This window comes from Vanessa tameamea, chromosome 17 (genome assembly GCF_037043105.1).
Source record: "Vanessa tameamea isolate UH-Manoa-2023 chromosome 17, ilVanTame1 primary haplotype, whole genome shotgun sequence".
NCBI classification, from domain to species: Eukaryota; Metazoa; Arthropoda; class Insecta; order Lepidoptera; family Nymphalidae; genus Vanessa; species Vanessa tameamea.
The window spans coordinates 9221297-9245049 of record NC_087325.1 but is presented as its reverse complement, the minus strand read 5'-3'; the positions used below and the strand labels follow the sequence as shown (position 1 = coordinate 9245049).

General features: G+C 32.0%; 2 protein-coding genes across 2 annotated transcripts; one reads left to right on the top strand and one right to left on the bottom strand.

Moving 5' to 3' along the window:
* The first annotated feature begins 1266 nt into the window (after positions 1–1266).
* LOC113400527 (low density lipoprotein receptor adapter protein 1-like) lies at positions 1267–15266 on the top strand. Its single transcript, XM_026640129.2, has 6 exons — positions 1267–1452; positions 9903–10076; positions 11024–11129; positions 13283–13454; positions 14645–14707; positions 14893–15266. The coding sequence occupies exons 1-6, from the start codon at positions 1404–1406 to the stop codon at positions 14971–14973; spliced, it is 645 nt and encodes a 214-aa protein (XP_026495914.1). The 5' UTR covers positions 1267–1403; the 3' UTR covers positions 14974–15266.
* A 678-nt stretch (positions 15267–15944) lies between these two features.
* LOC113400366 (lysozyme-like) lies at positions 15945–20184 on the bottom strand. Its single transcript, XM_026639921.2, has 4 exons — positions 19781–20184; positions 19077–19253; positions 16948–17021; positions 15945–16142 (listed from the first exon to the last, which is right to left on the bottom strand). Exons 1-4 carry the CDS (start codon positions 19839–19841, stop codon positions 15993–15995), a joined length of 462 nt encoding a protein of 153 aa, XP_026495706.2. The 5' UTR covers positions 19842–20184; the 3' UTR covers positions 15945–15992.
* Positions 20185–23753: the final 3569 nt, after the last annotated feature.

Here is a 23753-nt window from a genome sequence, read left to right as displayed (position 1 = left end):
TACAATATATGTAAACGAAATATGTTACTATTAAATGTCTTGATTAAGAAAATGTTTTTTCATATTCGAATTCGAACGGCGGCTGATGCAAGTGCCTTCATTGAGCGATCACGCCTGATGCAACAACGGAGCTTTTGCTCTCAGATCGGGTTTAACTCGACCCCACCACTTTTTTTGCTACCAAATAATTACAATTTAATGCACGACTCGAGTTCGCAAACGCAACCGCTAATAACACTGCAATTTTATACTTAAATTTCCGTTTCAATACAAAATTCGAATGATTTAAATTGTACTCATTCGAAACAATCTTATTATTGAGGTAATTACATGAATTTTGATTTGCGAACAAAAGTAATGAAACTTGATTTTTATGTATTTCTTAATAAAAAAATAGTGCTATTATGAACGTTACCTATGTGATGGCATGACACAAATAAATATTGATGATATTTATAAAGTTTGAGTTGGTACTTATATTATAAATTATATTTTAAGTTCTTACATATTTCTATTCTTATTTTAAATATGCCATAAGCAGAAGTAGGAGGTAGGCTCAAATTTTAATTGTCATTATCGTCGTTTTAGCGAATGCACACCATAAAAAACTGTTAAATTAACCTAATATATTATAGATTTTATATTTATATTATAGATTATCTTTTTATTATCTCTTCATGGCTTTTAAATCTTAATTATACGTTATAAATGCACCCGTTTGTTCATTTGTTTGTTACGTATCACGTCTTAACTACAATGTGTATGCAAGGGTATCAATTCAGGGCTAAAAAACGGAACAAATTAAAAACCTGGCTATAGAAAGCGAAGCCAAGAGCGGAAACTAGTGTATAATAATTAATAATCATTGCACGCCTTACGTCTTATCACTTTTAGTACTGTGATTAGAGAGATTGCTATTAATAAATCCTAATCAACAGGCGTAATTTCGAAATGAAATTCAATTGTAATTTTGTTTAAAAAATAAAAATACATTCGTTTGTAATTACGATAAATTTAATTTAAATTAATAATTCTTTATAATCTATATTTATAACAGTATAATAATTAAAAAAGTACTTAACATTGGTATGCCTATGAAATATCTACCAACAGTAAGCTACATTAAAATACGAATTTCATATTTATATTTATTTTTATTAACAAATTAAGATAAAATAATTTATTGCGCATAAGATACTGCGTAAATGATTTAATTTTTATGCTACTCACTTCTGTAGCGATCCTGAATCTCGTATGCCCATATCAAAGGGTTGGTCGCAGCTCAGTTGCAGTTATCTGTAGACCACGCGCGGGAAAAGTTGCGTACCATCGTTTTTTAAAATTCGAACTATATTCAGACTATTTTTTAATTTGCCTTAAGCGGGTATAATAAAGAAAATAACATGACGACGCTTTTAAGAAAAATGTGGAGGAACCATTCGAAACACAAAAGTAAGTTTAATAATTTAATTATAATGTTAACATTTTATTTTAAATTTTGATCAATTTTATTTTAATATAATTACAATTGTTACCAATGATTATTATTTATAAAAATACTTTTATTTCATAAGTTACTCCCAGGTTATTTATAAATAATTGAATTGGGTTTGAAAAATTGACAAATTAATTTCCGAATATAAGAATAAATATATAATTTACTATTTTATAATTAGATCTCTGTGTGAATTTATATATTAATTCCAACTTAAGCTTGGTCTACATGCGTTTAGTTTCTCTCTCTAATTACTGAAGAATTAGAACTCGTAACATGCACCTTACTGGATGCTTAAAGGGATTAAAAAAACTTGTCGTGTTAGTTTTCTACAAGAGTTAAGTAAATCAGTAAACGCTTTATATGAACCATATGGAACATAAACCTTTAGAAATTTATAAGAGCAATATAGGAAAGTATACAAAAAAATAGTAAAAATAGTTTAGTCGGCTTTCTCTGAAACAGATAAAGATATAAAGTGTTTCGTAAAATACAATACGTATATATTCTGTAATATTTTAATACCCAAATTCAGCTTATTAAAAGTTATAATAATATTCAATGTTAAAAAACACAAATCAACACAAATAAAAAGTAAAAATAAATCTGAACATCTCCTATTTTTCTTTTATTAATCTTAAGCTACTATAAACAAGCTCTAAGCTAAGCAAGCCTAAAGATGTGACTACGTTAAAAGTTTAATGTAACTACGACTTCGATACTGCGATTAAAATGTTTTATTTGCATCTTAGCGTCATTTCCCTGTTGAATTGTACATTTGATAGTCCGTAAAAAAATCAGTTGTCACCCATCTAGATACTAGTGTAGTGGGGACATTATAATAGGCAGATACATTTTTCACTTTTCTTTGCCCTGTTACTCAGTATTTGAAGTGAAAAGAATTAATGCCCTCTGCATTTCATTTGCGCTCTTTGCATTTTAGATTCGTAACTAGGTATTATATAAAATAAATAATAATTTGTAAATTAATTAAGTTAAATTAAAAAAATTGAATTGATTTAAATATTATGTATGTAAAACTCATATATTTTTTCGTAATTCCCTTATAAAAAATATCAGTTGAAAGTTCAAGTGAAACTAGGTAACTTATAATAATTAATCTTTCATTGACGTTGTTTTTTTTTTCTTGGTGGCTATTTATTGGTTTTTTTTTTTGTGTGTAAAATAACTTATATGAAGTAAATTGCATTGATAAGGTTTTCCTAAACATCCATCGATGTGAATAATACTCGATTAATGAAACTAGGTATGAATGTTAATTCATTCATATATTTTAAGTCAATATTTATAGCATATTACTGGCTGTTCCACACGGTTTCATCAGCGTCAAATACTCCTTCTTCCGCCCCCTTGTGTGATGTTATATAATAGTGTATAAATTTTATTAATAAATGTACTATGTAAACATAAAATATTTTTTCATATCCAGCTGGTAGATCCTGAAATTAGTACGTTATTACAAATGAACAGACAAATAGATAATAGAATAGGAGATAATATATAAATATCGAATTATTATAAATATTTCGGTTTATGAAAGAGTGTCTTTAGATTGACCACGCCTAAGTATGAGCCAGTTTTTGTGGTCGTCGGAAGCAAGTTAGCCCATGCTGCCTTCTAAGGGTTATGCATGTAAAGCTGTGATTTAATATTGATGTCCTAAGGTACTCTTCGGTTAAGGACATACGTGCACAATTATATGGAAATAACAAAGTTAGTTTAAAAAATACGTTCATATATTTTTTTTATTTAATTTTTAGTTATATTTATTTTACATGAATTTTTGTTAAGATCTATCTTGAAAAAAATTAAAAGAAGCGAATGATAATTGTGTCCTTAACACATTTTCATATCTGTTTGATTTTTATATGTATCTATTGTTTTTTTATTATTATTATCTAAAGATGTATTTTATTTAAACTTAAGTCTTTGAACGCATTTGGTCCTTTGACGCTTTTCATATTTTTATTATTATAAATTATAAAGACGTATAGCCTATTCCAATAGAAGTAGGAAAAAAGATAAATTCATCTCTGATTTACGTATTTGATATTTCATCCGATTTGTTAATAACTCAGCTATATTGTGCATTACTAAGAGTTCATGATTATTATATCTTCATAAATTATACAACACTATTACACATCTATTTTTATCTAATTTAATTTTACTTCCAAAATTCTGATAACAATTTCGTTGATGTTCAAAACACCATTTTGTCGCAAATCCATAGTAAATATCATAGATTTATCAAGTTCCCGACCAATGATATCGCGTCAAGTTGCTGCCAAATATTGTTTAATTGACTTTGAAAGAGGAGACTCTTATGTTTGGAATAGCGTATAGCAATTTAATTTAGAATTAAGAGGCCTTTTTTACACATTAATACTTAAATACGTTTCGTTAATATAATAATAATAGGTAATATTTAGATGCTCGCCGTAATATTGATAAGATATTTTATTCTTATAAGAATTTCAGACTAAGTTGTTAAACAACAAAAAAATCGTTTAACTGTAAATCATGCGCGGTCTCTCAGCAGTTTTTTTGATGTACTTACAACGTAATAAATTAAGTATTTTTGAACAAAAACTCGTTCGTACTGCTAATTTGGATCAGAGGGCTCAATTGCTGTAAAATAATATTTGCTGGTATTGATATAAAATTATTTGTATTTTGTTTAAAACCGTTTTACATAATATAGATAACGAAAAGATATTCTTTAAGAAATATATTTTTTTAACTATTTTTAAAATAGACTGTACCTCTTTTCAATATCTTTTTATTTTGTTTATTTTGACGGAATACAAGTTCGAATAACTGCGTAATTATTCATCACGTGTACATTAATATGTATATCGTGAATGAGGCGAAATTGTATTTTCGCAGAATTCCAGTTCAAACTGACGATACAACATCCTTTCCAAGGCTAGAGAGTCCTACATTGATAACACTTGCGAATTGCGTAATAGCATTCATGCAGTTTTGTTTGTAAACATTTTAAACTAACATTAACATGGCAGATTAAAAAAAAAACTTTGTTTTTAAACACTAGTCAAAGAGCATGATTTGGAAAGCCTCTGACATCATTTTTGTAATTAGTTTGACTTTATTTATTTTTATCTTGTTGTGCTTAAAATGATGGCATCGAATAGATGATGATGGTGAAGTTAAAGATTGAAGGGTTGCTATAGGGTTGAGAAAGTGCGCCTTTGTGTATCTTTATGACGATGTACCGTTCAAGATGTTTAAGCATATTTTATACAATTTTATTTGTATGTTTAATTTGAATTTCAAAACATATATGTATTTTGATAAAAAAAAAACAATCTATTTGGTTATAAAAAAAACATTTGACACACTTTCACAAATCTTTAAAACAGCTGTTGTAAATTTAATGAATTGATGACGAACATCCGTACGTAGTAGCCTATATATGTATATTCTAAGTTTTAAAATGCGCACCAATTTGCGAATGTGAATCGTAGAATTATTCTGTAGGAACTAACTCAAAATTCACCATATTTGAATCATCGTGAAATTGTCATAACTTCCAATATTAAACATATCAAAATAGGGAATCACCGTTGGACTTCAAAATTTCGCGATTGTGAATTGAAGTGAGTTTATATACAATATGAATAGAATACTTGTCGGTGAATGTTGAGATAAATACATACGCTACGTGAAGAAATAATTGTACAGTATTACATAAAACCTAATCAATTTGAAGGTGACTTTCTTGAAACTAGCAAAATTATTAATTATTTCACTTATTTGAATAATTAATCTTCTGTTCTGTTTTTTCTTTACTTATAAACATATATGTATGTTATATTTGACATACGTCTTTCAATGCCTATAGATATGTTGTCCAGTCTTTACGTCGGAAAAAATATAGAAAATTCTGATTTATAGGTTTTTTTTAGAGGAGGCTTAAACAAGCTTAACCAAATGTACTAACAAATTGACAGTTTATCGAAATCGAATCAAACCGTTCAGCCGTGTACCTATTCTATATAAGCAACGATCGAGTTGCGGTTCGGTCACAGTTGAACGATATTAAATAGTAGATTTGGTCCTCTGCTACCATTAAGCTGAGGTTAATTTTTGTCAGGAATAGTCGAAGTGAGATCGGAATTGTTTTGCGGACGTAGATTTATTACATAAGATCACTACGACCAATGGGAGCCGAGTATTTATGTTTAACGCAAGTAAAAGTTCGTATACCAGCTAGTTTTCAACATTTAACTAGGTATTCAAAAATATTCCTGTCGCAAACTTTTCTGTAACATAGTAAAATATTGATTGACTTTTAAAGCTAATTAAGTTGCTACTTTTAGACCATAGACATTAGCTTTAAGAGACGACAGCTTACCTTCCTTATATTGTCAATGCACTGGTCATTTAATAGTAGGTTATTAGTTTAAATACTCCCTCTAATAGGACGTAGTCCACCTCTATCGCCATGAAGTTCCACCGTTAGTCTACCTGCTTTATTAGACGCGAGGAAAAAAATAATATAAGCTTTGACACATTTATCCATAGCTTTCTACGATACAAGAAAAAAACCTGCTTCATGTCCACTTTCTAGAGTCAATAGTCGTTTATCTAGGGTTTATGAACGCCGTAATTATAACTGCTCACATCTCATCCGTTAACATTTATTTATTCTTAGTTCGTCGAACCACATCTAGATGAAAGTTGACATAATTGTGTCTGTGATTGTGGATTATTGATTTTAGTGTTTTGAAATTCAACTACGTCTACTAATACTTTCAAAAGAGTTATGTGTTGAAATTTTTGTGTTTTCTTCAACCATAATATATTGTTTTTAAATATTTTATATTATGGTGCCAAAATTTATGCGCAATTTTTTTAATTACATTATTATGAATTTTCAAGGGCCGTACAATTCTAGAAATTTACCTCTTTTGAGTTCTCACGTTCGGGCTTTATTTTTTATGTTGTCATTGCCGTTATATGAACCTCAGAGGTTTCTTTTGCGAAAATTTACTGGCTTTTTTTGAGTCCTTTATTAAAATATAGAAAAAAAGTGGTTTACTCACTTACACTTAATAAAATAAAATAATAAAAATATATATTTTAACCACTACCAGAGAAATAAATCCTTTAATAATCTTACTACGATTCGACCGATATTTAGTTCTGGATCTCTGAAATATAGAGCCATTTATCCATGTAAGGAATAAGCCTGAGATCATATATTTTAAGGCTTAGACTCTGTTCATATTCATTTAAAGTATACGTTCTCCCCACTCAATGCAGTCACATGAACATGCAAATGCAAATTATAATAGTATTTTAATTGGACCGTTAGTCAAACAAGACTATCTTCATAAAAGTAATTTTGTACCTTATAAAATGTAACATATTTGCCAAGAATTTCGGCCATAAATATTATTGTATAATTCAGCAAAACGTATAAAAGTTATTCTAACATTTTGTTCTTATTTTTTTTACGTGGTCATACTGAACGTCATTGTATCGTAAAGAAAGAAAAAAACAGTTAACAAGCAGAGAAGAAAAAGGTATTGAGCTGTTTTGTCTTTGACTTCTCAATATTGTGAAAATCAATATTGGACAATAATTTATTTTATTAATCTTTAGTGTCCCCCAGGACACATAACATATGATCGTGTTTTTTTTAATACAGCCTGTTTCATTTATCAATAAAATATTAGTCAGCAAATATTTTTTAAAATCGGTCTTACATATTTCGCATCAGCTTTACATATAAGTATAAAAACATAAAAATTTATAATATTCTGAAGTGCTTACTAAAAAGGAACCACGTGTTTAGTATACAAAGCTTATTAAATTAAGATTAGATTATGAATGGCTATTATGGTCTTTCGATAGTGTTATTGCGCCTAATATACTGACCTATGGCCTATTTCCGTTATCATCCGTCTGGCCTAGATAGTGACGATAAATATTATTATAATCAAAACATTATTTATTAACTAGAATTAAACCCTAAATGTGTTTTGATTATATTAAAAAGGAATGTACTTTTAACATTTTTAAATCTATTTCAAATAACGAAAATATATTTTTTTTGTTATTGAATAAAAACAATAATTGTAATATATATTGTAATATAAGTTACGTAATTTAAGTTTCTTAGGCCGGTTCTTCTCAGGTCTGTGGTGCTTATTTCTGAATCGGTGGTAGATTTTTGACTATCAATAAGCAAGTGTAACGCTTCTATGTTGAATAAAGATTTTTGACTTTGACTTTGCTTTGGAACAAGATTATATAATTCCAATTTGAATATTTGTAATATAATTTTGTGTAATCAAGATTTAAAAAAAAAAAAAACTTTAAACTAAATTTATAATTGAAAATAGAACTTTGTCTAAACTTTTTTTTATATCAATCTAGTCGTTTGATAAAAAAGATGATCTTTATTCGTTGACAAAACAACAATGTGAATAATACGTAGTCGGTATTTTTATTTAAATATCATAATATACAGATAAAATAAGACGTTAATAACAATATTAACCCAAATACAAGGTCTCATATCACGTAAATATTTTTAAAAACCAAATTATTTTTAGACGCATCATCTGTACTAATATTATAAATGCGAAAGTAACTCTGTTATATACATATATATATATATATATATATATATATATATATAAAAAATTATATCGTAGTTAGAATTTTGGTCAAGAGATGGCGCTAAATACTTATATAAATCTTAAGTTCTCTCACAACCCGCGCTTACTTTTCTATCATTACGTTAATTACACCAAGCTTGGTATTTTTAATATTGAAAATATTAAATAGTTACTATAGGTACCTAACGTGGTGCATTGGTTATGTTAACTATGAATTAAATTACATACATTACTGTTTTTTTCATAATTCTATGCTTTAAAGGTAAGCCTTCAACTTACCAACAATCACACAAATAATTAGACAAAACTAATTTTATAGGTTTCGACAACGGCACAGACAAGAGTAATTGCTTATTTTACCTAACTTCAATTATCTTAAATTAAAAATCTACGTTTTTAGTGTTAATTTTATGCGTTTGATACGTTCCCCGTTACAAAATATTAGATACAGTTTACGCTAAACCTGTATTTACGTTGGGTTTGCAATAAATTGTTATTCAGTTACGCAGGCAAATTATTTTCCAACTAATACCCGGTCCGCTGCCGGCTCTGTTTTATAATACCAATTTAAATATATCCATAATATGAAGTTTTAGATTTTTAAGTAAGTTAGACTTGTGTAAAGCAAAATTAACGGATAAGTCGGATTACAATTTTTCCTGAAAGTAAATCTGATGGGCCAGATAGTGTATTCCGAAAGAAAATTAAGTGGGTACTAGTTTTCTTTTTGTTAAAGTTGAAAGAGTCATTAACCTCACCCAAATTATGACGTCGGATTTTTTATGGACAGCTTATTTTTTTTTTTAGGTTTACTACACAATTCACAAATATATTTGGAGCTAATGATTGTGTAGTGTAATAAATAAAGGATGCGTTTAATTATATTTCATTATTAAACTTTAGGATACAAATAACACGAAATTCTCGATATATATGTATGTATAAAAAAAAACTGGTCACCCACTTGTTTTGTAGGTACCTAAGTGATGGACGAACAGAACTATGACCACGTGAAATAGTGGCAAGAATACTATTAAATATTCTCATAAAATCGCAATCTTCCGTTTATCCGAGTGAAAAATATTTCAGATCTCTTTATCCCTAATTACGTTATTACTTTTATTTGTATCAAAATTACGTCGTTAATTTGCTTTGAAAAAATGTCTATAATCGTATAAAAGGCATGTTAGTATCATGTATTATAACTGTTTTTTTTTTTATAAAAAGTACAGATCACACAATTACGTTTCATATAAATGGTAATTTATAGCTAATAATGATGTTATTACGCCCAGCAAGGAAATCATGGTAGCCGCGATTAGCTTATCGCGGTCGTTCACTATGATATTATATACTTTCTACTTTATGTCTAGGTATTATTTTTTTCAACTGAGAAAGAAATGTGTATTTTATTTTTTAAATAGCAAAAGTTGTTTGGCTTTAATTTCATTTGATTATTTTTTAAGTATTTCATATATTTTTAGCGTTTATTAGGTTTTACCGCTGCAACAAATGACTTAAACAAAAGTTATATTTATTATTGTTGTTTTTAATTAATTCCATTCTATTAATTGATATTTAGGCATGGCAGAATAAGTTCCTGAGATTCTCTTTAAATGGGGAGAACGCTTAAGCCCTGCTGGTTTACATGCTGTTAATGATTTTATAAATTGACTTTTATAGGTATTTGAGGCGGATAAAAAAAAATCCATTGTTTCTTGTTTTTTTTAAAGAATTATGCGAGGAGTGGGCCCTAGCGGAGTGCGAGGGAGAGGGCTGGTGGAGGGAAGCTCGTGACGGGAGAGGCAATTCCGAAGTCCGTTACGCGGGTATGGCTCCTGTAGAACGGGCTGCTTCGGCACCCGCAACTGCCCTCGCTGTAAGATCAGCCTTACACACGGCCAAGAGTAAGTAGTTTTATTTATTTGTACATAATTACAAATCACATTAATACAATTAAATACGTTTCAATCAAGACAAATGTTTATCTTATGTAAAGTGTTTTCTTCTCGCACGGAAATCTAATTGTAAAATAAAATATCGAAACATATATATTGGTATAATATTGTATTGGTCTGAGTGTTTGTTATTATAATTAAAACGATGCATATTGAATTATCTTTGTCTCTGTGCGTCACGTCGGTGATCCTTTGTTGATGTCAATTATCACAGTTTTCATCATCACCGGAATAAACAAACATAAACTTAGAATTATGTTTTTATATTTTTTAGATTCGAAAATATTTTTTCTTATATTATAATATTTTTTCTTTATTGCGTCTTCTTAAAAATGAAAAGATTTGGTAAGAAGACGCAATAGCTAATACCTTGCGCTATTACTCATGCAAAAAAAAAACAATGGGTTGTTTTTTTTTAAGAATTTGACTCAGATTCAATATTAAAATTACTTTATAATTAGTCTACACAGTCATACTACTACATGTATGATTTGTATTAAAAGCTATTTCTATTTATTATCTGTGTCAATTTAATCACCTCCTGAATGAATTCTCTATAATTTAACTGTATACGCTCTACTGTTCAAGTGGGTGTTATTGCCGCACAAGGATAATATGATTAATTAGGAAGCCAAAAAGGAATCCTAATAATTCATTAAAGATTTATTGTATTTTGTATTAAAGAAAATGTGAATAAGTTTAATCAATAACTTCTAATAAATTTTCTTATTAATGTTAGAACTCAAATAATGTCTTCTTGGCCGATTTTCGGTCATAGCCGAATATCTTTAGCTAACTGCGTAGTTTCTTATCAGTTGATGGGAAGACAAACCGACCCGGTCGGAAAAAGATCAGTAGAAGTCACTTTTAAAATGTTTTTATTTTTTTAATTTCAGCTGTAAATAAAAAGCTACAGCGAGTGAATCTGGACATCAGTTCCAAGGGCATTCTAGTGACCGACGCAGAATCACAAGAAAACGTGCTCAGTGTCTCAATTTACAGGTATAATTTATAAATTATGTGGTGTGAAACACCGGTTTCCATGGGTTACTGTGGCCCCGGGTTCGATTCCCAGCCCAGTCGATGTAGAAAAAGTTCATTAATTTTCTATATTGTCTTGTCTAGGTATTTGTGGTACCGTCGTTACTTCTGATTTTCAATAACACAAGTGCTTTAGCTACTTACATTTGGATCAGAGTAATGTATGTGATGTTGTCCAATATTTATTTATATTATATAAGGTTGCATATAAATTAAATTATATGCTAGCATTATACTATAAATAAAAACATATTAAAACTAAATTCGATTCAACTGGTTGAACGATTTACGATACGTAAACGCATAGAACACAACCAAGCCTGTGTTACAATTTTATGAGAATGACGCATTTTTACTTCGGAAATCTTTCTTTTTTTTGATGAAATATTTCTGAAAAATAAAATGTAACCCATCTCTTCCACATCACAAATCTGTCTAACTACAATATTCTACTACCTACTTAAAGAATGTGGAATGAAAATCTTACGTATGTTATGTTTTTATTAAATAAGATCGTTTATCGCGGATCGTGTATATGTGTTTTGAATGCTAATGCTATTGATGTTAGTACTATTTATTTAATTATGTTCATGGCATTTTCGTTTTTACTGTAATCAAGCAGTTTTAACAAGTAAAAGGAATAAAAGTCCTTACTGAAATATAATCAGCAGAATTGAAGAGTTCTGAGATGAGAAATCTCTAGGGTTCAAATAGCACTTAGGACCTACGTTATCATTGAGCTCCCTTTAATTCCGCATTTTTAGGGTATTTTTATGATAAGTTTTTAAAGTTCTAAAGGTTACTAACAATTAATATAAATCTATTTATTATTAATGAACATTAATATGCATATATATTAATTATTATTTATGTAACAGAAGAAAATTCATTTATCGTATGACCTGTCTCATCGCGAGAACATTGTACTTTTGATAAAAAAAATAAATGTGTCAATAAAATAACTTGAACTTATATATAATTAAATATATTATGTTTGTCAGATAGTAATTGCTTCTGTAAGACATTAATCAAAGCGTTTTTATTACGACATATTTATAATCTCTGTAACGTATATGACCATAATTATATTTTCTGCATAAATTACTCTGGGTCTAATAAATGGCTCTGAAGAGCCCAAAATCTTTTGTGAGTGAGTATGTGTGTTGCGAGAGAAAGGTTTGTGCTTATCGTATATTATAACTTTGATTTTTAATGATTAGTTATTTGACCTTAACTTATTTCCTTGTCTGCGCGGCTTAGTTTTGGTATATATTTATTGTTGTCTCTGTTTGTTTTTCTTGAACCCTCGTACGTTCTATCCATATTGTTCTCATTGATATTTCTTTAAAGCCATTTACAAAACTGTCTTTGCAAAATTTTCATCTTTTCTGTTGCTAACTTCAAATTTGCTCTTATTACTTAAGAATGGCTCTTATAACTGTTTTTTTTTAATTGTTAAATATCGAGAGAATGAAACTAAGTAATAGACAGGCAGGATTATTTAATTTTTTACTGATATTGGACAACTGTTTTTTAGGCGACGGATAGTTCTGAATATTATAAAGTTGTTAATTTAATTTAGAGGAAAATGCATAGGACATTTTTTACTTTAAATCATTTTTAAAAATTACATTGGTAAAGAAGACTGGAAGAATGGAAGAATATTATTCGATATAAGATTATATAGATGATAAAAAAGCGCGGAGTTAATACTTATTGACTTCCAGGTAGGATATATTACATACATATATAATTGTATTTAACTAACATGACTGTATTTTTAGATGTTGAAAAAGAGTTTTTTTGCCGGTTCTTCTCGTTAGAATCTACATTCCGAAACAGTGGTAGCTTTACTTAATATAGTTTGTTAAATGACGATTCATGAGTTCTTGTAAAAGCCTACTTGAATAAAGTATAATTTTATTTTGATTTTGATAGGACCATCTATGCGTTTTGAGAAAGTTAGGTCAACAATTAGTAGCATCGGTCCTTAATTACATAAATTTTGTAATTATAATTTTATTCACTGAAAAGGATCGTATTGTAGGTAAGGTTTTCTTTTTAATAGCAAGAAAGGGGCTCTTTGTACGTATAGATTCTATAAATACCTTCAGGATCTCATACTGTTCGGCGGACGCGGCGAACGCGCGCGTGTTCGCTGTGGTGGAGGGCAAGAGCGCGGGCGGCGACGACACGCACGTCGTGCACGTGTTCGTGTGCGCGCGGCGGAGGCACGCCCGGGCGCTCGCTTTGTCGCTGGCGCACGCTTTCAACGATGCGTACCAGGTAACTATCGTCTATTGGTCTAAGATATTGAGAACCTGCGTAAAAGCTAGTCGTCTCTGACGTCTCTGTGGTTAAATTTAGTATTCTCACAAATCAGACAACAATATTACCTACTAATAATTCTAAAATTCGAGTAGTTACTAACGATTAAAGCCGTCAAGTAATACAATTATATATCTATAATGTTAGTTTTTTTCAAACTAAGTATTTTTAGACCTTTTTATTGACTTAGGAATAAGTTATCACCTTTTCTATGAGAGTCACAAATCCAGATTATTAATTTTTGTAAACTTACTCTCAATAATGACAACGTTGGACATTTTTAAAATTAAACATTACTTTTACTATAGAACATTTCTTGGACATTTACATAAATATTTTTGAGAGTCGTTAATTAAAATGAAGAGAACGGAAAACGAATTAAAGGAAAATTTCGAAGGAAAATATAATTTACTATTCATTTTAACTTTCCACTTCAAATTTGATGATTCCTTTGGATATATCAGGTTCTACGTTTTTATAATACTTAATAAATTCTTAGTGGCTAAAAATAATAAGATGTTGGAATATAACTAATAATTTTATAATAATATTTTTTGCCGATCCTTACACGAATAGAATAGGAATTTCACTTTTAGAATTAAACGTTATCTAATTGACCTTGACTCTCATGATAGCAACACACGTTTAGTAAAACTGATAGACAATATGTTATTAAAATTAAATAAATTAAAAAAATAAAAATAAAAATAAATATCCCCTAATAATAATGATGATAATTGTAACATTCAAATTAGTATTTTAAGTAAAAAGTTTGGCATCTTTTCGTTTTAAAATGATCGACGACGACGCTTACATTTTTTTTACGGTTTTTAATGATGTTTACTATAGTTTTAGGCTGTACTGTACTTCAGTGTCGCTAATATGTTTAATAAGAAAATTCGTAAATAGAATTAATTCGTAATTTAATAACTGCTGCTTAAAATAATGACGTTGATTGATGGATTGATCAAAACCAACATGTGATAATTTTTATATGGGACAATTTACTTCCCGTGTTAATGGGAGGATCACACGTGATAATCATGTGCGTGCATATGCATTGGAAGTTGCAATTACAGCTCATATTTTTTCAATTGTTTTTTTTTTAATAAGAAAGCATTGTTAATGTTTCTTTATTTTATTTGCAGGCATGGCAAGCAAATCAAGCTGCTTCCTTGAAATCGGGTGGTAAACGACTAGTTACTCCATGGGTAAATTAAAAATTAATTTATCATCTAAGCTAAAGTCCCTTTCTTATGAATATAAAAAAATCTCCTGAACAAGCTAGACATGACATGCGTTAGTATTACGAATTCAGCCAGAGTAAAAACTTTTTGGGATTTAATATTTGAATTGCTATCGTAATATTTTGTATGATTTAATTTATTTATGACAGGTGCACTTTCCCGATGAGTCCGAGGAAGAAAGCGACGGCGAACAATGGAACTCTCCCGCTCCGCTTGTGACTTTCGCCTAAGCCTATTTAAGAACATATTTAGATATTAAAAAAAAGTATACTTATAAACGTATTTGTAGAATTACTTACTATTATTCGATATGATAATGATTGATAAGTTGGTTTTATATATTTTTTATAAATATCAACATCGAAGTTAAATAACTTTAAAACAAAATGAAGGCTGGGCTACTATATATATAAATACTTTTATATTTAAGGAATACTATAAACATAATATTTACTATATATTTATATTAGCTATAATTACAGAAAATCAATTATAAGATCTTTTAAAAAAAAAAAATATACTATTAATTATTAAAAAATAACTGCTCTTTCTCTCTATATAAAATGTAAATATACATATACATTAAATAAGGTTTCATTAAAACAACTGACTTATCGATGAAGCCTTTGCGTAAAATACGAGAGCCGTCGATGGGGAATGTATTAATTTTATGCTACGTTACATTTATTAATAATAAAGATTATTGTATTATAAACGTATTCTACTTTGTTATATTTTGGACTTTTAATGTATTAATAAAATAGTAAAACAATAATTAGAGTTTTCATTGCTTATCATTCGGAATATACGTATAATTTTATATAAATTATGTCTATATTATAGTCGGTAATTAAACTTAATCGGTGATATATGTATTTTTATGATCCACCTGATGGTAAGTGGTCACCACCGCCCGTAGACATTGGCTCTGTAAGAAATAAAACATTCTTTATACTGCCAATGCGTCACCTACTTATTACATGTGGCTGTTTAATGTTATGTCACTGATTGAGAACTTTTGACGAGCTCTCAATGTAGTAGCTAGTGGAATTAGCTTATTTATTTCCTCGAAGATGTTTTTCCAGTTGAGATGAAAATTTTAACTACGTTAAAAGCCACAAGAACGCATGAAAACACATTTTCCAAAGATTTCTCGATATTTTGCCGAGAGTTTTTAAATTATAAATAAATAGTAATAACATTCGTTACAAAAATCATTTAATAAATTGACTAATCACTGCGTTAAAGATTATTGTAACTGATTAAAACGACACTGGCTGAAGAGCTGCAGTCGACGACGCCCCAACTGCGTGGTATGTAGTGGTGCTGAACACGAGGGTCCGTGGTGGTTTATCATCATGTAGTCGAAGCAGTTTGTTACACCATCTCCATTGCAGTCCTGAGAAATAAAAATACACTAATAAATAAATCTATAATTATCACAATATTTTTCTTTATAAAAATTAAAATAAATGTTATTACTCTTTTTATTTTTTAATTTGGCAAATTGAGCACCCGATGGCTAATGTTCGCCACCAGACAGACATTGGCATTAAGACATATTAACGATTCCTTTAACCTTCAACCTTGGTACCTATGTTATGTCCCTTGTGCCCAAAACCACAAAACAATGACCCACTCAAGTTTCGAACCAAAAATATCATTTTTGGTGGTCACAGTACCATCAACCCAAAATAGCTTTCTTAAAAAGTTGCCTGCCTCATTGGTCTAACGGCTAGCCTGTAAGGCTGTAGATTCCGATCTCGCGGGTTAAATTTGGGTTATGGTCAGCAAAAAAATATTGGGGTTTTCTGTTAAGAAATTCCCAACAGTAGCTTGGATTTTAGTAATAGTCACTGTTTGCTCTCCCGAATCTTAGAAAGCACAGTAAAGTCGGTCATGATTGAATGATGTCCCATTGGATGAATGTGGAGGTGAGGGTATGGACTATGCTGAGTTCATCCTGAAAATTGTGCTAGTCTTCACTGTCAGTATGACCGAAATTGTTCAAGAAAATATAGTCATTATAATGCGAAGCCAAAAACTTATTTCTTTAAAAAGAGTGATTTATTTTTATCAGGTCTACTTATAACATTAAAACAAAAACTTTGAATATAGGTACAAATATAGACAACCTTTTTTCAGTTTAATTTTATATAACTTAAATCTTAACCTTCTATTTGAAAAAATAAATGTTACATTACCTTTCCAAACTTCGCCATGTAGCCTTGTACGATTCTCTGGGAACAGTAATAGTCTCTTGCGCAGTCTTCATAAGCTGTCGAAGAATAAAACCAGCATATATATTTAATATTTAAATTATTATGGTTATTTTAAAGATATTTAATACGTTAAATAGTCTACTTCAACCACAAGAGGACAAAATTCAAATAAACAAAGTTTGCAGCTTGAATAATCTATAATGTTCATTATAAACTAGTGGGTATCCCGCGACACTTCGCGTTTATTTAAAATATTTTTTAGCAATTTCGAAACCAGATTATATTATATGACAAGTTTTGTTTTGATTTCATTCCATTGTAAACTGCAAGTCACATTTGGCGCCAAAATGATGAAACTTGATGCTCCGATCTGCCAAAAAGCTGGTAATCCAATTGCATAATTTCCCGGGTAGCTTATAGGAAGGAAGCTTCAAAAGAAGCGCTTTGTGCCACACGCGATCGAAGACCTTCGCTATGTCCAGACTGGCTGCTAATGCCTCCCCCTTGCTCTCAACTGCTTCCGCCCATTTATGAGTAAGGTAAACTAGAAGATCACCGGCTGAGCGACAGGAAACCAGGGCTGGGACTTGCCACCGATGGGCACCGCAGAATATGGAATTAACAGTTCCATACCCTGAAGCACCACATCGGCAACAGAGTCAGCAACAACACTCGGATCATCCGGCGAGAAACAAATCTGCCCATGGGTAGGACTTGTAGTGCCACACGCGGCGGCAGCCCACGAAACGAGGTCATGAGTACCGCGCAACCGGCACTGTACTCCGAACGAGACAATGGTCCGACGAGCCCAGATGGGGATCGACGATAACCTGATAGCTATCCGGATGGGAAGTCAGCAGAAGGTCCAACAGGGAAGGTGTATGATCCTCCACGTCTGGAATTCGCGTTGGCGAGGTGACCAGTTGTGTCAAATCATATGCTAAAGCGAAGTCGAGAACAGATCTACCCGCATGATCGGTAGTGCGTGATCCAAGCCATTCGGTATGGTGGGCATTAAAAATGCCAAGAATTACGATCTCTGCGGATGGGATCTGCTACAGCACAGAATCTGTAGCCATTTGGACATGCTCGACCAGTCGGTCGGTTCTGGCATTACCGCTATGGGACCTTTAAAGGCACGCGTAGATTCGAGGATGGTCGTCGCAATCTACACGCAGCCAGATAATCGATAGGTCCTGCCCTTCAAGGAACAAAGGAATGTTCCAATTTGTACTCGGGGTAGGAAAGAAAAGTCGTAACGGCAGGAGAGGATATGTGGGTCCCGGTAAGAAAGATCAAGGCCGGCTTCGCCGTGTCACGGTGCAAGTGAACGGCGTTCAAGTTGGAGTTGAGTCCCCTTATGTTGCAGAAGTCCACAGTGAGGATGGTAGGGGTTGCCTTATGATGCCTGCTCCGCTTGTCCCGAACAGTGGCGAGCGCAAAATTTCCCCCCCTCCCAGAATTCGGAGGGCAGCCTGGGCATCCCTGCTCAGGTGGTGTACCTCCTGAGCTTGGATGCCCAGAGAGGGATTCTCCACCGCAGTCGCTGATGGTACCCTCCTGGGGTAATGTAACCATATTCTGCACAACCATCATGTTTAAGGGGGGGGGGGGGTAATCGGGCCTCCGGGACTCTCACATACCAGACGAAACGTGGTAGCATAGCTACCACTTTACGCCGGTTTTAAGTGAGAGAGTGGTACTTCCCCGGGCGTGCCGGCCCATTCGGCTGCAACCCGAAGGTATGCAGTGTGGCACTACCACTTAAGAAAATAGTATTCAATAGTTCAGTTGAAATTTTTACGTTTTCATTTTTTTTCTTATACAGCCGTAGTACCGCTCCCTAGCCATCAGTCAGTCAAACGGCGTCTGTACCGAAGTCTATTAATGTTAAACAGATACGAAATGTTTGGGAGCCCACAGCAACATCTTCGACCAAATGTTTTCGAAATCCTTTGGTATAAGTCGTTTATTTTGGATGCTGCTTTACAAAGTGTTCACCAACACTGCTACTCTCACTCCATCGTCATCATCACGTGCACTTCACTTTGTCGTTTATGGTAGTCGATCTTCGAAGTATTAAAGTAAGTAGGAAAACTTAATAATTGTACCTTCTTTCCTCTCTGGGCTGTCATCTGGTAGAGTAGGTTTTCCAGCGTCGACCCAGTACACTCTGGATATGTAGTACGGTCCACAATAACCGTCTGAACAACCATGGGATAGATCACATCCGGACACGTGACAGAGGCATCTTAAGCAAGCATCGTTCAAGTTGGATATGTATGTACCTAAAATAGACATAATTCTTATTAAAAGAGGATAAAAACTGATTTCATGTAAATAAATAAATAAAACTATTGGCCTTACAGTAAATAATAATACACGTAAACTAAAAATAATATAACATTATGTATTAAAAATTAAATAATTATTTTAATATATAGATAATGACGTGACTATTGAATAGGAAAACCTTGATTAATAAACAGGATTGAACGATAAGGAATATTTTTATCTCTATAGGAGAAAATTAGGGCTGAAAGATTGTAGGAAACATATCATATTTTATTTTAGTCGAATGCTAGCTTTTGATTGATAACGAAAAAACTACAAGGAAAGAAAATATTGCATGAAAAATTCGTTATATTTGTGATTACTTCGGAACTTCACATTAATTTAAACGTTTTCGCTTCGCAAAACATTAACACTGAATCGTAAAATACTTTTTGTAAACGATAATGGTCTTTCGCCACCATTGATTTTATTTCCAAAAAGCAAAGACATAAATAATGTTATTAAGAAAGTCAATACATACCCGTTATAAGGTTTATAAGAAAACAACTCACAAATATTGATGATAACATTTTTGCGCACATTTTACCAGTAAATTTTCACGTCAATGTATTGAAGACCGGAGCTAAATGAAGAAAACTTTAAATTCAATATAAGTTATCGTATTTCTCATAAACAATACCAAATATTCCGAACGATGACATAATTTCATCTACAAAAAATACGACAACGGGCACTTCGGTCGAAAATACGGATCTAAAATGTAACTGTGTTTTATAAAAACCGATAAGTCATACAATCGATAGCTTAGTGCGGAACACGGATTTGAATTTATTAAATTGAATTTCTGTTGATGGGAATATATTATTCCAACCAATCACATTTCAGTACGTTACATGATTCTAAGAATTATATGACGATCGATTTGTTCTTCGATTGCATTAAATATTAAATTATAACATCCGTGAGTCAAAGCTCTTACTCCGGTCGCGTCTAGAAGGTTATACGTAAGATAATTACTTAACAATGAACAGAACTCTAAGAGTTAATTTACTATATTTTATTCTTAAGGTGAAACAGCGAACAAATTTAATTGTCAATATTTATTTCACAAGCTCTTTTTGGATGAGTAAAACATTAAGTTAAGAAATTTGTTTTACTAAAGTTATCTAAAACATATACTATTTATTAATTATCAAAGTTATGGTTAAGTAATTATTATTTAATAAATATTACACAACTATTATTTTAAGCATCATAAGCATGGAAAATTACTCAGCTTTGTTATAATTTCGTATAAGGTTTTCAATTAATCTTCAAACCAAATGTAATTGTTAAATTCCGCAAAGAGCATATAATTTAAATGGTAAATGTTAAGAAACGACACAATTTATAAACACATGAGAACAAAGAATATACTTACTACTAAAATTATTCTCTTATTAAAATCCAGATATTCTTTTGTTAAAGCCTGAGTGGATAAGTAGGTATATAAAAGAAGACATTAAACTTGATATTGATCTATATTATATTGATGTGTAATAACTTTATTAGTATTTACATCAATAAGGTTAAATAAGATAACTGGCAATTATATCGTTATCATGAAAACGATTTTGTTATCATTTTTATGTTCATCAACTAACAATCAAGATATAGAGATGATGAAAAAAATGTGTCATCCCACTTCCTATTTTGTGAGTTAGGGCAGTGTGGATTCTATAATATATAGGGTTTTAAAGTAAGGATAATGATATGGTAGATTTATACGACGACACCTTAAAATGTAATAGTTTTGAAGGTAGGTATATAGATGGCAAAAAGCAGGCGACTCATCTGATGGAAAGTGACTACCACCGCCCATGAACATCTGTAACACCGGTGGTCTTGCAGTTTCTTTGCCGGCCTTTAAGAAATGTGTAGGCTCTTTTCTTAAAGGTTTTCCAGTCGGTTTGGAAAAACTGCCGGCGAAAGCTTGTTCCACAAAGTAGACGTGCGAGGCAGAAAATGCCTTAAAAATCGAGCTTTGATTGATTTTCGGACATTTACGTGGTGAAATTCAGCAGCTGTGATTAATCCAAACAACTTTTGGAACGTTCTCCGAAAAAATGCGTTAGAAGATGCAGTGTGATCTAACATCTCTACGCAAAGCCAAAGGATATCGGATAGGACTTGATCGTCGATTATCCGAGTCGGTCTGCGTTGAATACGATTAAATGAAAGAAACTCGTTCTGGGGAGCTCCTACCCAGAAGTGAGAGCAGTACTCCATTTTAGGCCGAATTTGAGTCTTGACTTGCTGATCACACTGAGCTTTTTAGATACCAATTTGGCTTTAATTTCTAATTTCCTTAACTTTTTCCTACGTGGTATGGGCTAATGACTCATCCCCCGTGCGCAGAGTTGGAAAAGAAGGCTGACAGAAGTTCTCTAAGACGGCCTTAGCGAGAGACCAAAACGCATATGTTCCTGAATGGAGGCGCACCAGTATCGGGAACTTGCCACCGATGGGCGCTGTAGAATAAGGGACAACGTTCGTATCATGCGCTGACAAACAAATCTGCGCCCATGGGTAAAATGCAAAGAAGGATCGCATGCCATCCCAATCCGCTGGGTCGTAAGGGCGCCGCGCTGCTTGCACGCAACTGGCACTGTTCTCCAGACGAGACAGTGGACCTGCGATCCCAGAATGAGATCGACAGTAACCTGGTAGCCAACTGGATGAGAAGGATCAACAGGGAAGGTATACAATCCTCTATATCTGGTATTTGCAATGGCAATGTGACCATATCATATACTAAATCGATGTGAAGAACCAAAGTCAAGAAATCTACCCGCATGAACTGTAATGCGTGATCCAAGCCATTCGGCATCGTGGGTATATAAATGTACCTACATATTATAATGGTGTTTTTATATTAAATTGAGACGGACATATTGTAGCTGACTTTTTGAAAATAAATTATTTTATTTTATTTATTTATTGTTATTTATTGAAATCACCAAGAATTACGATCTCAGCTGAGGGAATCTGCTACAGCACGGAAACGGATTATCTTCAAGACTGCCGACCCGACGAGAGCAGATGTTATCTCTGACGCACAATCCAGCCCGTACTTCAAAGGATTGATTTAATTTGTACCCCAGGTAGGAGAGAAAGACCTATCAGCCGGAAAGCATATCTGGACTCGGTAAGAAAAAGCATGGCTGGATGCACCGTTTCAAGTTGAAAGTGAACGGCGTCTAGTTGGAGTTCAGCACCCTTATGTTGCATGTAAAGTCCACAGCGAAGGAATAACGGGTTAGCATATGATTCCACTTGCCCCGACCAGAGACGTGCTCTAAATTGCAGCTCCACCAAAATTTGGAGGGCAGCTCAGGCCTCCCTGTTCAAGCGGTACGTCCTGGGCATTCCCAGAAAGGTATTCTTCACTGCAATCGTTGATGGGTATACCTCTGGTGTAATAAAATTAAATTCTGCTCAACCATCATGTTTTAGGAGGGGGATCGGGGGGTAAGTGTCAGATATAAAATGAGTGCTAGAATTGATAGAAGATTTAAAAACTCCCTTAAGAATTAACTGAGAACCGATTCTAACCACAATTTACTTTACTTAATGAAAGGACTTTATTCAAGCCCGTCTGGATAGGTACCACCCACTCATCAGGTATTCTACCGCTAAACAGCAATACTTAGTATTGTTGTGTTACGGTTTGAAGGGTCAGTGAGGCAGTGTAAGTACAGGCACAATGGACTTAGCAACTTAGCTCTCAAGGTTGTTGGTGCATTGGTGTGATATAAGAAATAGGTATTATTTCTTACAGTCCCAATGTCTATGGGCAGTGATGACCACTTACCATCAGGTGGCCCATGTGTCCGTCCACCTACCTATTACATCAAAAACCTTCATGTAGGAACCAAATATATATATATGTATTTTTTTTGTATTTTTATTTATTTATTTTTTATTTTTTCTCGTTATGTTTGAGGATATATTGTATATATTCGCACTTATTGTATATAGTGTTTATTTGATTATATACTTGTATATCATATGTATTGATAATTTAATTTATTTATTGATATATAATTTGTGGATTCTATATATTTACATTTATTTATTAGTTTTAGTAACAGATTCATGTAATTTTATTTATTATTACAGCACCACCCACCTCATATTCTATGAGCTATCCTAACCTACACCGTTGGTTGCCTGGAAGAGATCGCTATGTAGCGATAAGTTCGCCAAAATTGTACGCGTCTTCTATGAAGGCTGGATCTATGTTGTATTTATTTATTTTCTGTGTGGTGTACAATAAAAGTATAAAGTAAAGTAAAGTATATAGGTAGTTACGTAAAAGAGTTACAAATGTTATACTTATTGGCTCTTCGTATGAAATGATTTTATTTTGCTAATAAAATCTTGACCCCCTATTTTTAGAAAACACTATTAAAGTTTACCTTTACATAGTACACACAGTTGTAGGTGCATGG